The sequence below is a fragment of the Notolepis coatsorum genome, assembly GCF_963971535.1.
Source record: "Notolepis coatsorum genome assembly, chromosome: 12".
Classification (NCBI taxonomy): domain Eukaryota; kingdom Metazoa; phylum Chordata; class Actinopteri; order Aulopiformes; family Paralepididae; genus Notolepis; species Notolepis coatsorum.
Genome location: NC_140176.1, coordinates 83,603,290 through 83,617,484, shown reverse-complemented (window position 1 = coordinate 83,617,484; position 14,195 = coordinate 83,603,290). Strand labels below are relative to the sequence as shown.

Sequence of the window (14,195 nt, the reverse complement as noted above, 5' to 3'; positions counted from 1 at the left end):
TTCTATCAGGGCTTTTACCTCCTCATTCGCCCACGTCTGTCCACGAGACATGTTCCATGCGTGCTTGTTTTGCAGCGCGCGCCGCAGTGTTTGTTTTGTTTCCTTCTACTCAAGATGCACAGTTTATCGGGGTCACTTCCTATATTTGTTATTGCGTTTGGTCCGATGAGCATTCACACCACAAAAGTACGCACCAGGGTTCACTTGGAAGCTAACCGAGACCTACGTTTTCAGGCGGACCAGAGTCCGCTTTTTTGGTCCGCACCAGAGTTTGAATGAGCTTTCACACTACCCCAAACCAAGCGGACTATCCGAGGAAAACGAACTCTGGTGCGTTTAAAGCAGACCAAATAGCTCTGGTGTGAATGCGACCTTAGAGACAACCGTGGGCTCCTGCCCCCTCCACGTGAAGGCCGCGGCCGCACCAGCAACACAGATTCAGAGAGAGGGGGAGGGAGGAGATAACAGGGGCACATGACAGGCATGACTCACGACCTTCAACTACAGACCAGTCTCACAAGAATAGCTAGCAGCTACTGGGTTTAAAGAAAATAAAATAAAATAAACAAGCCGCCACTACCGAGGCAACCATATCTCAGAGACAGCAAGGGGGTCGAGGCAGCAAGGAGGACAGTCCCTCATTCAACAGACCGTACCAGACAACCCCCACTACAACAACAAATCTTTCTTAACCTCTTAGGCATCTGACGGCCCAACGGCAGGCCGTCGCGCACGTCGCGGCCCTTTGCGCTCGTCTGCCGGCTCTGGGCTGCATTTTTTGCCGATCTACCAATACATAGTTTGAAAGTGGAATTTGCCACCTTTCGATCGTCACCACACTCAACCTATTGCGTGCTTCGGGTCTCGAGTTACAAGACGACATATCCAGTGAGCGTCATTTGACAAGCCGTTCCAACAAGTGACCACGTCCGGTTGTAAACGGTCCTGAACTGACCAGTCACAGCTGATGGCGAAAACGATTGACCACCGTTGTAGCCAATGAAATTCTGAAAACGACGATATATCGCTTGAGGGGTGATTGCAAGGATATATAAAGCCTTTTTGCTCTGTGTAACGGACACGGTACATACATCTGTGCGCTCTTGGTGCGTATTTGCTACGTATTGGTATCCCGTATCTCGCTGTTGGTTGAGTCTAAGAATGGCGAATAAAACGCTCACTGCCGAGAGGCCTTGGAACTTGTTCTCCCTGGACGAGAAAGTGGAAACAGAGGAAAGTGGCGAGAGCGGACATTCGGAGTTTGAATCGGAATTGAATGAGATATCACAGTTGATGCGTGAGTAATGCATTATATATTAGTGTTTCTTTTTTTTTTTACTGTTTTTGGTAGATTTTAATTTTTTTTTTTTACTACCGGACAGTCCGGTAGAGAGAGAGAGAGGAAGAATTGGAGATAGACGGGGGAAAGACATTCGGCAAAGGTCGCCGGGTCCGGGAGTCGAACCCGGGACGGCCGTGTTGCGACGCAGCGCAGTACGTGGTGTGCTACTTGAGCGCCACATATATTAGTGTTTCTATAAACTTTTAGTTTCGCTTTTATAATTATCATATGTATAGTTGTGAGAGTGTTATATGTATATATAATATTGCTGAATTATGTATATATAATATTGCTGAATTTTGTTTGTATCAGGAAAAAGCTTAGCTAGTTGCAACAAACATTTGTTTGTCTGGAGGGGTCGCTGGCTGATAAAGGGCTGATAAAGTTTATTTTGATTTGTCACATATACAGTACATGTACATTACAGTGAAATGCTTCAACGTACAGTCAAAATCTTGGGCTCTAATGAAAGCTTACACATAGAGCTATCTTCAGATTATATCAGATTCACGCTCAGTATTACTGAAACAGAGTAAGTAAAGCATATACCGTAATTTTCGCACTATAAGCCGCACCTGAATATAAGCCGCAGCAGCTAAATTGAATGATGTGTACATATATAAGCCGCAGGTGTTTTAATGTTCAATTAACATATGTAATTAGCATTGGGACACAATACTGTCGGACAAATAACAAGAATTAACTCATTTACAAGTTGTATTAAGTTTAGCAAATAAGGGAACAGATAAATAACATTTCAATGCAGTCAAAAAAGCAATATTTAGATTTTTACATTTTCGGGTTTGGTCACGTTGAGTCACATATAAGCCGCAACGTTATATATTATAATAAAGAAAATGGTAAATGCAGCACAATCTCAGGAGGCTCATACAGAACCAAGCATTTCACTCTTATACCAAGTTACTTTGGTATACATTTACATGGGATGCCAGTCATGCCACAGGGATTCACATGTTCACTGTTCACATGTTATGCGCAACATGCCAGTCCTCATAGCAGTTGCGGCTTATGACGAAGCACAAAGGCACATCACACGCACGGTGGTGTAGTGGTTAACACTGTCGCCTCACAGCTAGAAGGTCCAGGGTTCGATTCCTGCTTGGCGTTGCCCCGTTGCCAGGTACCCAGGTGGGGTATCTCGACGGCCTTTGTGTGTGGAGTTTGCATGTTCTCCCCGAAGGGTTTCCTCCCAGATAAGATAAACCTAATGGAAAAACATGCAGAACAGATCGCTAACGCTGTCGCGTCCCTGACGAAGATGGACAGGAGCACTTGGATTGGTCCCCGGGCACGGCCCCACACCGCAGCCCATGTCTGCTCCCGGCTGCCCTTGGGGGGGGGGGGGGGGGGTCTCCCTCCCCCAGGCCTGTACCTGTACCTGCTCCGCGCGGAGCACATCACCGGCCGGCCCACCTCAGTGGGGACAGCACCGTAGGGCGGCTGACGTGCATGCAGTGTCATGCAGAGACACCTGTAAAGTGTGCCTCGTGTGATGTGCCTTTGTGCTTCGTCATAAGCCGCAACTGCTATGACTGAGGACTGGCATGTTGCGCATAACATGTGAACGGTGAACATGTGAATCCCTGTGGCATCCCATGTAAATGTATACCAAAGTAACTGTGTAACTGTTCTGAAAGTTCTCTGATATTGTACATATTTTATGCTAGATGTTCAATAAAAACTGGTTTTCTCAAGTTCCGTTGTATTTGTCACACATAAGGTACGTGAAATGCTTGGTTCTGTATGAGCCTCCTGAGATTGTGCTGCATTTACTTTTTTTTTTTTTTTTTTATTATATACGTACGTATATATATATATATTTTTTTTATTATAATTTCTTTCCACACAGTAATAAAAGTAAAAATAATGAAGACCAAACACTATACAAAATATACAATATACAAACTAAAGTACAAATAGCACTTCTACGTACGCACAAAAAATGTTCAATGGAAAAATGCAGCATAATGTTTATGCTTCACTTACTCTGTTTCAGTAATACTGAGAGTGAAACTATCTCAGTGAAAACTGAGATATCTCTATGTGTAATCTTTCATTAGAGCCCAGGATTTTGACTGTAGCTTGAAGTGTTCAAGAGTTATACCATTTTGGAAAAACGGCTATAAATACCATTAGAAAAACAGGTGTAAAACACTCATTTTCTGTGGTATTGTTATCAACTTTGGACCTGTACTAGGTAAGGCTTCAGGCTATGGACCCATTGTGTTTTCAAGGTCATACCTATATGCTGGAACCTATAAGAGGCTTCTAACGAGCCCCATTTTGCCCGATGCTTAAGAGGTTAATCAACGAGGGTTTATCTACATTGTTTATATATAATGACATTGGCAAGTGAATAAGTGCAAGCTCTAACTAAGAGTTGTATGCACACGGGTCAGGAGCACAGAAGGTCCCATCAACGAAGGACATCAGAGGAAAAGTGTAAAGAACTCAGGTGGTGGGCCAGGTGCTATTGGCCAGGACGCACACCTGGGCATCATATTTCACACTATTCATTGGCAAAAACACCAGGGGATAGGGCAATAGGGGAAATACACTCCGACCTCGCTACAAATGCGAAGGACAATGCAAAAAGTTACATGCCTTCCCAAAAAGGGACAAGGCAAGCAATTTGGCCCCAAAAGAGTGTAATTACACTCACTAAACAACAAACCTACCAAGACCCTAGGCCTCAAGCCACCAATTATAAAAGGCCAGATGGGAGGACGAATAAAGAGCAGAGCATCTCCGCAGTTCTCAAGCCTGCCCTACTGGTCAAATTAATGAAGGATGTGAGTGTATGAGAGATGTTTGATTGTTGTTTGGAGAGGATATGGAATTTTTTATTGATTTAGGTGTGATTCATTTAGACGTCTTCATAGAATAGACTTTTAATTGTCATTGCACACAAGTATACAACGAAATTTCAGGGGAGCTTCCACAGACCGTAGTACAATATATACATACATGAAACACATAACACTGTACATATAACAGAATATTTTAAATAATAAAGTGCATGATGAGCGGTAACATAGTGGTTATCAAGTCCAGGTAAGTGCATGGTGCATGTGAGGGGACAGTCAATGAGAGTTTAACAGTCTGACTGCTTGGGGGGAAAAAGCTGTTCATAAGTCTTGAACTCTTCGCATGTATGGAGCGGTATCTCCTCCCTGAGGGAAGGAGCTGAAAGAGGTGATGTGCTGCTGGGTGAGACTGGTCCTTGATAATACACTTGGAGCGGTGGAGGCAGCGGGAGGTGAAGACGGAGGTGATGTTTGGTAGAGGAGTCCAGACGATCCTGCCTGCCGCCTTCACCACCCTCTCTAGAGCCTCTTGCTCTGCCTTTGTGCAGCTGGAGAACCACACAGACACACCGTAGGTCAGCACACTCTCAACCGCACAATGGTAAAAGTTGACAAGGAGATTTCAGCTTCCTTAGGTAGTATAGGCGTTGCTGAGCTTTCCCGATCACTGAGGCGGTGTTGGTGCTCCAGGACAGGGTCTCACTCACACTGAGACCCAGGAACTTGAACTCAGTGACCCTCTCCACTACCTCGTTGTTGATGAGCAGAGGGGAGTGGTCAGGCCTTGATCTTCTGAAATCCACTATGATCTCTCTTGTTTTCTTTATGTTGAGCGCCAGGTTGTTGTTGTTGTCACACCAGGCTGTAAGGTCCTCCACCTCCCTCCTGTAGGCAGACTCATTGTTGTTTGTTATGAGACCCACAACTGTGGTATCGTCTGCAAACTTGATGATGTAATTGGAGGGGTATGGGGGGGAACAGTCATGTGTGAGCAGGGTGTACAGTAATGGGCTGAGTACGCAACCCTGCGGGGCGCCGGTGCTGAGAGACAGGGTGGACGAGGTGTAGTTGCCCAGCCTGACGGCTTGTGTGCGGTTTGTGAGGAAGTCCAGCACCCAGTTACTCCACATGTATCGGAGGAGACATGTGGTAGTCTACACCCTCCCCAGACCGACAGTAGGGCAGCGCAATGACCAGGAAGGGAATTTGTTATTTGCAACGACTAAATTGGCGAAAATATGATTTATTTGCAACGACTAAATTGTATTGTCTAAGCTAATAGGACAAATTGTATCCCACGTTTATACTGCTTAACTACCAGCCTACAGTGTTTTATTAATTTATTCAACATGTCTGTTATCCAATGGCTTTGGCTTCATTTGATCTTCTTACAGAAGATTATTTGGGGAACCATTTTAATCTTCCTGACCTGCACTTTGAAAAACCCTGCTATAAAGGCAAGTGTTAGTCAAACTCTGACTGTGTCCTCTGTGTTCATGCTGACAAAGCTATCCTGGCCACAGTATAGTTAATGTGGCATAAAGCTTATAAAACTATATTTCAGAATTCTTCATCACTCAAGGCTTGGCGTGAAATATGGCTTTGTGCTTTCCATGGCCGCACCTCTAAAAAGAGTCCTCAGCCAGCCCAACCCTGCCCCCAGAGAGAGAGAGAGAGAGAGAGAGAGAGAGAGAGAGAGAGGGGGGGGGGGGGGGGAGGGTGATAAAGGGAGGCCGGGGTTGGTTTGTTTATGTCTTTTAAGTGAAAAGGATGACTTCAGCTCCTTTGGAGGGATCAGGGATGACCTCAAAGTGGGACACAACCACAGAGAGTTACAGAGTAGTGTGTGGTACAGAAGAAAGGCAATGAGTAACATGAAGGTGAGTCTCTCTCTCTCTCTCTCTCTCTCTCTCTCTCTCGCTCTCTCTCTCTCGCTCTCTCTCTCTCGCTCTCTCTCGCTCTCTCTCGCTCTCTCTCTCTCTCTCTCGCTCTCTCGATCTCTCTCTCGCTCTCTCTCTCGCTCTCTCTCTCTCGCTCTCTCTCTCTCGCTCTCTCTCTCGCTCTCTCTCTCGCTCTCTCTCTCTCTCTCGCTCTCTCTCGCTCGCTCTCTCTCTCCCCATACAGCTTAGCTTGCTCACATTCATAATGTGGACATTAAGTGGGCAGCTGGGGAGATTAGCTAATGCGGGTGGTGCTCGGGTCTGTTCGCTAGTAGCAGGGACTCTGGCAAAGGAGGGGAAATAGGATGTGTATGGCTATTCAGTAGGGAAGAAAGTTGTAGTAAGTAACCTGCTGGGGCGAAACGACTGGTGTGAACGTTTGTACAGGTTAAAAAATAATAATAATAATTAGGTTTTATAACCTAAAGTGGGTTTTGGGCACTGTGAATGACAGTTAGATATGGGCAATATGACGAATAAATAAATATCGGGTACAATTAATTAACGATACACTTTTTAAACATATCGTGGACATCGTGATGTCTTGCACAAAACCTCATGTCAGTTTCTAAGCCGCCGCGGCTGAGATGACTTACTTTAGCGCAGCACTTTCCTCTCTCCCTCACACAGACACACACACTCGCCCAATTTGCGTCACGTACACGCACATACACACGCCTAGAGAGGTGGTAACTAAGTTAGCCGTTAACTAAGCTAAGCTAACTAACGTTAGCCGCTAACCCTGGAAACACTCACAGGGGAGTGATCCACGACACCAGTTGCAACTTGCATTATATCGTGATATCATTTAGAGGCCATATCGCCCAGCCCTGTTCACATCGGCCACCTTTTGCTCCGATGCAATCAATCAGAAAGTCACTATCACCAGCTGATATATGTTGTAAAATAATCACTATCACCAGCTGATATATATCTGCCCAGTTTTGCTCATCAGATCGATACCAATATGGTCACAGATATATCGTGCAGCCCCATTGTATGATCCTCCATCCTCTAAGTCATCATTAGTCAGTGAAGAGACTCCGCAATCACCTTCCTTTTCATCTTACACCTGAATATATCCAAGACTCATCAGGCGGGCCTCTCTTACAGCACCAGGCAGTAACAGGCTATCGAACTGGGCAGAGCGGTCTGGGAATGTGAGGGTAACCGTTGGGTGTGTGGAGAGACCAGCTACTGTGTCTGCCTGTATGATCCTGTGCTTGCCTAACCCCAGGAGGCTCATTTGGACAAAGCTGACTAGGGGGGGGAGAAAAGACTGAAAGAGAAAGAGAGTGAGAGCAGAGGGAAATGAAAGCGAAGGAGAGATATCAAAAGAAAAAGGGAGGGAGGGAAAGGAGTGACTCATGACATATTTCAAAGCCTCAGTTATTGGGCAGCAAGAAGTTACCATCTTCCTGGACTTTTAAAATAACATTGTTCAATATTACACTTACTGTAGATTTCTGTATATTTTTACTGTATATTTTATATTAGAATGTACTAGGGCTGTCCCCGACTAAGGATTTGGATGGTCGACTATGATTGGCCAAAATTTGCCGTTAGTCAACTATTGGTAAAAAAATAATAAAAAAGTGTATATATATATATATTTTTTTTTTTGTATCATTCCATTTGGGCTATGGGAGGTGCTTAATGTCTGAAGGAGTCGACTGAAGGCTTCTTGTCCTCTGCAAAAGCATGCAATTGGTCCACTGATGGATACATCTTGATATTTGTCTAGTCTAGTGTGTTCATTAGATGGGTGAAATCCTCTTTCAGTGCCTCTGTGCCTGTTTTCGTAGGCAGTTAGCCTCTGGTATGCGTGCCATTAGCGTTAGCCACGCTTCTAGGCCTCTTTTCTTTTGGAAAGAATGATTAAAAAAAAATGTATTATAAATATATATATATTTTTTTTTATATATATTCGACTAAGACGTTGGCCAGTCGACTACGGCTCCTTTCGACCGATTAGTCGACTAATCGACTAATAGGGGTCAGCCCTAGAATGTACATAACATAGGAAATGTAAATATTCTTAGGCTTATTTTTATTTGTGACTTTGGTTTGTCTACCTAAATGTTTACTGTTTACTGTGAGTGATTTGTAGTGCCAAACTTCCCTTGGGATGAATAAAGTGTTTCTATTCTATTCTATGAACACACACAAATCCCCTTTACTGACCACAACACTAGAATGAGCCAGAGAAAGGTGTCCTGTCCAGCCTTTGAGTTTCACTGAACAGTCTGAGACAGGAAGGGAAAGAAGAATATAAACGAGTCTGCTTACCTTAATCTTTCTGATTCTTCTTTGATTTCCTCTGTAACAGAAGCAGAGAGAGAGAGAGAGAGAGATGTTAAAACCTGTTTAAAGTGTACAAAGTGAATGTTAAAGGTGAGTGTTTAAAGTGAGTGTGTGCGTGTGTGCTGTAAAAATATCTATCTATCTATCCGTCTATAATTCTATCTATTGTAAAAATGACTGCTGCCATCCGAAGACAGGGGGAGGGAGTACCACGTTCTGTATAAAGGACACACTCAGTCGCCAGATGGGAGCTTTTTTTTTAGGCAAACTGCTTTACTGCACGAAACTTAGAATAACTCATTTGACTCGAGAATATATTCTGCTGTCTGTCTTATATTTTTCCTGCATCAACCGCTCTGTTATTATTACTTTTGTATAATTAAACTATAAAATAAATCCACACCTGAATAGAACTAAATTATTTGTTGCAACGGATCCCCCTCTTTCAAGAGGATCAATACATGTAAATGGATGGGTTAGTGTTCTATAGTCATTGAGCATCCTGATGGCCTGGGGATAGAAGCTCCTTCGGAGTCTCTCTGTACTGGCCATGGTGATACTCCGGTAGCGCTTGCCTGACCGCAGCAGTGCAAAGAGGCAGTTGTCTTTATTCTTTTCTCTTAGCCTTGGCCCTGCAACGCCCTAGTGTGTAAATGTCCTGGAGAGTGGGAAGCCCACCTCTAATAGTGCGTTCGGCTGAGCGGGCCACTCTCTGCAGTCTGCTGCGGTCGTGTGCGGTGCTACTCCCAAACCAGGAGGTGATGTTACCAGTCAGGATGCTCTCTATTATGCATGAGTAGATGTTCTTTAAGATCTTCTGACTCACTTTGAACTTCCTTAGACGCCTAAGTAAGTAGAGGCGCTGCCGTGCCTTCTTTATTACACTGTCTGTGTGTGTGGTCCTTGGATATGTGGACTCTGAGGTACTTGAAATTGTTCACTCTCTCGACCGGTGCCCCATAGAGGCTGTAGTTCCTTGGCCCAGGCCGCGTGTAGGCTTTTTACAACGCATCCGCGTTTCCGGCGCTCTGATTGGCCAGGTCATGTGACATGTGCGCCCAATAGCGTGTTTGCCCATTTCCGCGTTGAACAGCCTGCAAACTACCTGGCCAAAGTGATCGCCATGCTCTAAGACAAACTCTAACCTTAACCAACTTCGAAAGAGTGCCTAAGCTTAACCGGCGAAAGAACTTGCCGTCACGCTCTAAGACAAACTCTAACCGTAACCAACTTCGAAGTGTGCCTAAGCTTAACCAGTGTAGAAACTTGCCGTCCCACGATTGGCGCTCATGTCACATGACCTGGCCAATCAGAGAGCAAAACGGGAACCCGGAAACGCGGATGCGTTGTAAAAAGGCTTCAAGCGCCCCGGGCCTCCTAAAATCCACAATCAGTTATTTGGTTTTGCTGTTGTTCATGGAGAGGCTGTTCTCCTGGCACCAGAGCGCCAGGTTCTCCACCTCTCCCAGGTAGGCCCTCTCGTCGTATATGTCTAGTATATATATATTTTTTTTTATAAATATTTTTTGTATATGTCTATTCAATCTGTTTAAACCAATGGGGTTTTTCTTCACAGTTGCAGATAAAGTTTAGGCTACACTAATATTATAATATTATACTATAAGACGTCACCATCACTTTCGTACCAAAAGTGCCCTTATTGGATCATTTATATTTGACGAAACTGACGAGTTATATTCATTAAATAAAGTTGATTTAATAAACAAAAAGACTAATTTAATCAGATTAATCACTTTATTCAAATAGAGGATTTCGTTAAAAAATATATATATAGATTATCTTTTTTTTTACAGACATTCAAAGCTTCGTTTGAATACTTCAATAGAAGCTTGAATGTAAAAAAAAAATGACATTCGATACAGCCCTAGTCGTCAGCAAACTTGACGATTGTGTTGCTGTTGTGCTTTGCCACACAGTCATGCATGTAAAGCGAATAGAGGAGGGGGCTCAGAACACAGCCCTGGGGGGCACCTGTGTTGAGGGTGATGATGAGGAGGTGCAGTTACCTGCTCTCACCACCTGTCAGGAAGTCCAAGACCCACTGGCAGAGGTCGTAGTTCAAGCCCAGGTCTCTGAGCTTGACAACAAGCTTGGAGGGGACTATGGTGTTGAATGCTGAGCTGTAGTCAATAAATAGCATTCTCACATAGTTCCCCTGTCTCTTGTCCTATTCAATTTCTTAAAGGTCCTCCTCACCTCATGTTAACCTGAACTAGGGCTGTACCGAATGTCATTTTTTAACATTCGAAGCTTCGATTGAAGTATTCGAACGAAGCTTTGAATGTCTATAAAAAGAAATTTACTTAAAAAAAAATAAAAAAAAGCTTTTTTTTCCTCAAACTAAATTCTCAATTTTAATAAAGTGATTAATCTGATTAAATGTCTTTTTCTTTTATTAAATCAACTTTATTTAATGAATATAACTCATCAGTTTCGTCAACATAAATAATCCAATAAGGGCACGGTTGGTATGAAAGTGATGGTGACGTCTTATATATAATATTATAATATCTGGTTTAAACAGATTGAATTTTTTATTTTTTTTTTTTATTGAAAAATTCGAATGTTGATTTAGAATTCGAATGTCAACATTATGATCGAAGCTTCGAAGCTTCAAAGCATTCGGTACAGCCCTAACCTGAACACTGAGTCTCCATCGGCAGTGGCTCTACTTTCTATTGTAGTGGCCTGTAGGGTGTTGTTGGAATTTACAGCCTCAAAGCGTGCATAGAAAGTGGGGGGGGCCTTTGTAATCTGTCATCGTTCTGAGGCCTTGCCACATACTTGTACACACACACACACAGACACACACACACACACTTGTAAACGTGTCTGTGACCCACATAACTTGCTCTATGAAAAATAGATGAAGTCCTCAAGTACACATTCTTTGTGAGCATTGGATGTGATTCACATGAATGATTGAGAGTATGCGTGTGTTTTCCTGAGCGCGTGTCTCTTGGTCACCGTAGTTACAGTCGTTATAGTGACCGTCTCGTTCTGAGCTCCGTTACAAAAGCACCACAGGCCCTTTGCCTTTTCACAGCAGACATTCAGATATGTCTGTCATACTATCGGCACCGATTACTAGGGCTGACCTTCGATTTTTTTTTGGCAATCGAAGCTTCGGGGCCGAGCTTCGATTTTAATTCGAAGCTTCGAATTAAAAAAAGATTTAATTAATCCTTTTTTTTTTATTATCTTATGTTGTGGGACTTGTACAGCACTTTGGTAAACTTTGTTGTTTTTAAATGTGCTCTATAAATAAAGTGGATTGGATTAATGAATTAAGTAGCCCCTTTCGTGACTGTGACGCAGCCAACGCGGCTGTGTGATTTAATTCAAGGTGGATCGCTGTTGTCATTTGAACAACTTCAGATTTCATGGGAACTACCAATCCCCCAAATCAAGAATGTTTAAGATGAATGAAGTAAGATTTTGATTATTTGAAATATGGCCTGTGTAGACTAAACTATGCACAGAATTATGTCAGTCTACAAGGTCCGGATTCTACATGGTCCGGCAATGTAGACCTTGTAGACTCCACTACAGACCAATTATCAGTGAATGTTCATGCATTTTTAAGAAGGGCTACTACCACAAAAAAACAAAGAACTCACCAAAACATCTCAGTAGCACCTTATCTAAATGTTCTATTTCATATATGGAGATTCATATTTATTTATGTATTGCATGCATTTCTACATTTTATTTCCTATTTTGTTTATTCATCCCAGTATCTTTCTTTCTTATGTGTGGAATTCTACAAGGCATTTACATTCACATTTACATTGTCATTTAGCTGACACTTTTATCCAAAGCGACTTACAAGTTCTGTATGACAGGTCATCAGGAAGGATACAACTCTATCAGCTGAGTAACAATATTCATCAAAGTGTTGCGTGTTACAGTGTAGGTTAGTTTATTAGGACAAGTGCATGACAGTAAGGTTAGTTAGGGTTAGTTTTTTTTTTTTTAGATAATGGTTGAAGAAGTGCGTCTTTAGTCGACGGCGAAAGATTGGATGGGATTCGGCTGTCCTAACTGGGTGGGTAGTTCATTCCACCATTGTGGGGCAAGGACTGAGAATAGGCGTGTAGGTGGTGTATGTGTTTGAGGATGATATCCTTCAAACAGGCAATAGTGATGATATAATTTGGGCAGTGCTGAGCTGGGTTCCTTTCCTCCAGTGTATTTGTCCCCCCGGCCCCACCCAATGACCCCATGCACACACACACACACAAAGTAAAAAAAAAAATAATAAAAAAAAAATTTAAATTCTTTTTAGATTTTTTTTGTAAACTTCGATTTTTTTTTTAATGTTCGAAGCTTGTGCCATCGAACGAAGCTTCGAAGCTTCGAAGTATTTAAGACAGCCCTACCGATTACCCGATTCGATTCACTAGGTAGTACCGATTTGATTATACCGATCCAATATTGATTCAATGAGGCTTGATGGCACTGGTTTTCAGGGGGCCCAGCACCTGCTGTTGTCAAAAGATGTAATTTGGTTATAACAGAGTTCAGCAGGAACTCATCTCATGGTATTGGGGGCTGTAGACACAAGCCTGAGACTCACCGGCGCAGTGATGCTTGGAAACAACTAACTAATGCTAATAGGGGTGTAACGGTACACAGAAGCCACGGTTCGGTACCGTACGTGCCACGGTTTTGGGGTCACGGTTCGGTACGAGTTCGGTACAACAGGAAATAATTATTAAATATAATTCTCTTTTATACTTAGTTCCACCTAGGCTTGCCACAGTAGTCAGTGAAACCGGTGTCGTTCTGTGTTCAGGGTTCAGGCATCCACTGAGTAAGTAAATTAATTACCTACTGCCCCCACCCCCCATGGTGTATGCTTTTTAAGTTTCAGTTTCACTTCTAGAGTAGATTTAACTTCACGCGAAGCAGAGAAAGAAGACTCTAGAGAAGAGATGACATGTTAATACACAACAATGGCAGAGGATTTATCAATAGTTTGGATTTAAACACTGCAGCAGCTCGACTGGAAAGGAGCTCAGCAAAAGTACATTGTGCGCTTTTTTCCCCCTTCTTGGATCAGCTGTGAGTGGAAGTCGCGCGGAAGAAAGTTGGTGTGTGTTATTTGCATGGCGAACAAGAAAATGATGAACATTTTCAGTAATGACTCTGCTGTGTTAAACATATATTTTGGGAAGGGGTGAATTTAGAGTTTTGAAAAAGGTTTTGCACGTGCATTCCGTTAGTGGTTAACGTACCGTTGCATTTGTTCGGTACACAGTGCGTACTGAACCGAAGGTCCAGTACTGAAACGGTTCGGAACGGATACGTGTACCTTTACACCCCTAAATGCTAACTATGCCAAATACAAAGCTAACTGTGGCTCAGGGGTCACCCGGCACACGTTGTAGCTGTGGTGAAGCTTAGACAAGGTAAGTTTAATCCCTTTGTAGACACGGACGCCTCTAAAAATGCAATCACCATGCTGGAATCCAGCAACCAGAAAACACCTAATCGCATTAATTGGGAAGTATCCATAACCTCAAGCGACGCAGTGGGATTTGTGTCTGGTGACGTCGAGACTACGGCACGTCAAAATGAAAGGGGTCATATTCACTGTGTCCACTGTGTGACTAGTGCCAGACTGGCACCATGACATGTGTGTTTATATTATCATCACAGATCTCCTGCCATGAAAGCTAGTGGACGAGCCCTGTGAATATTGGCAGGAGAGAGAGAGAGAGAGAGAGAGAGAGAGAGAGAGAGAGAGAGAGAGAG

General features: G+C 43.2%; 1 protein-coding gene across 1 annotated transcript in view; it reads right to left on the bottom strand.

Moving 5' to 3' along the window:
• Positions 1–14,195, bottom strand: part of arfgef1 (ADP-ribosylation factor guanine nucleotide-exchange factor 1 (brefeldin A-inhibited)) — a 154,746-nt gene that overhangs the window by 95,056 nt on the left and 45,495 nt on the right. The window contains 1 exon segment of the mRNA XM_084325711.1: positions 8,400–8,430. Within this exon segment, the coding sequence (XP_084181837.1) occupies positions 8,400–8,430 (31 nt within the window).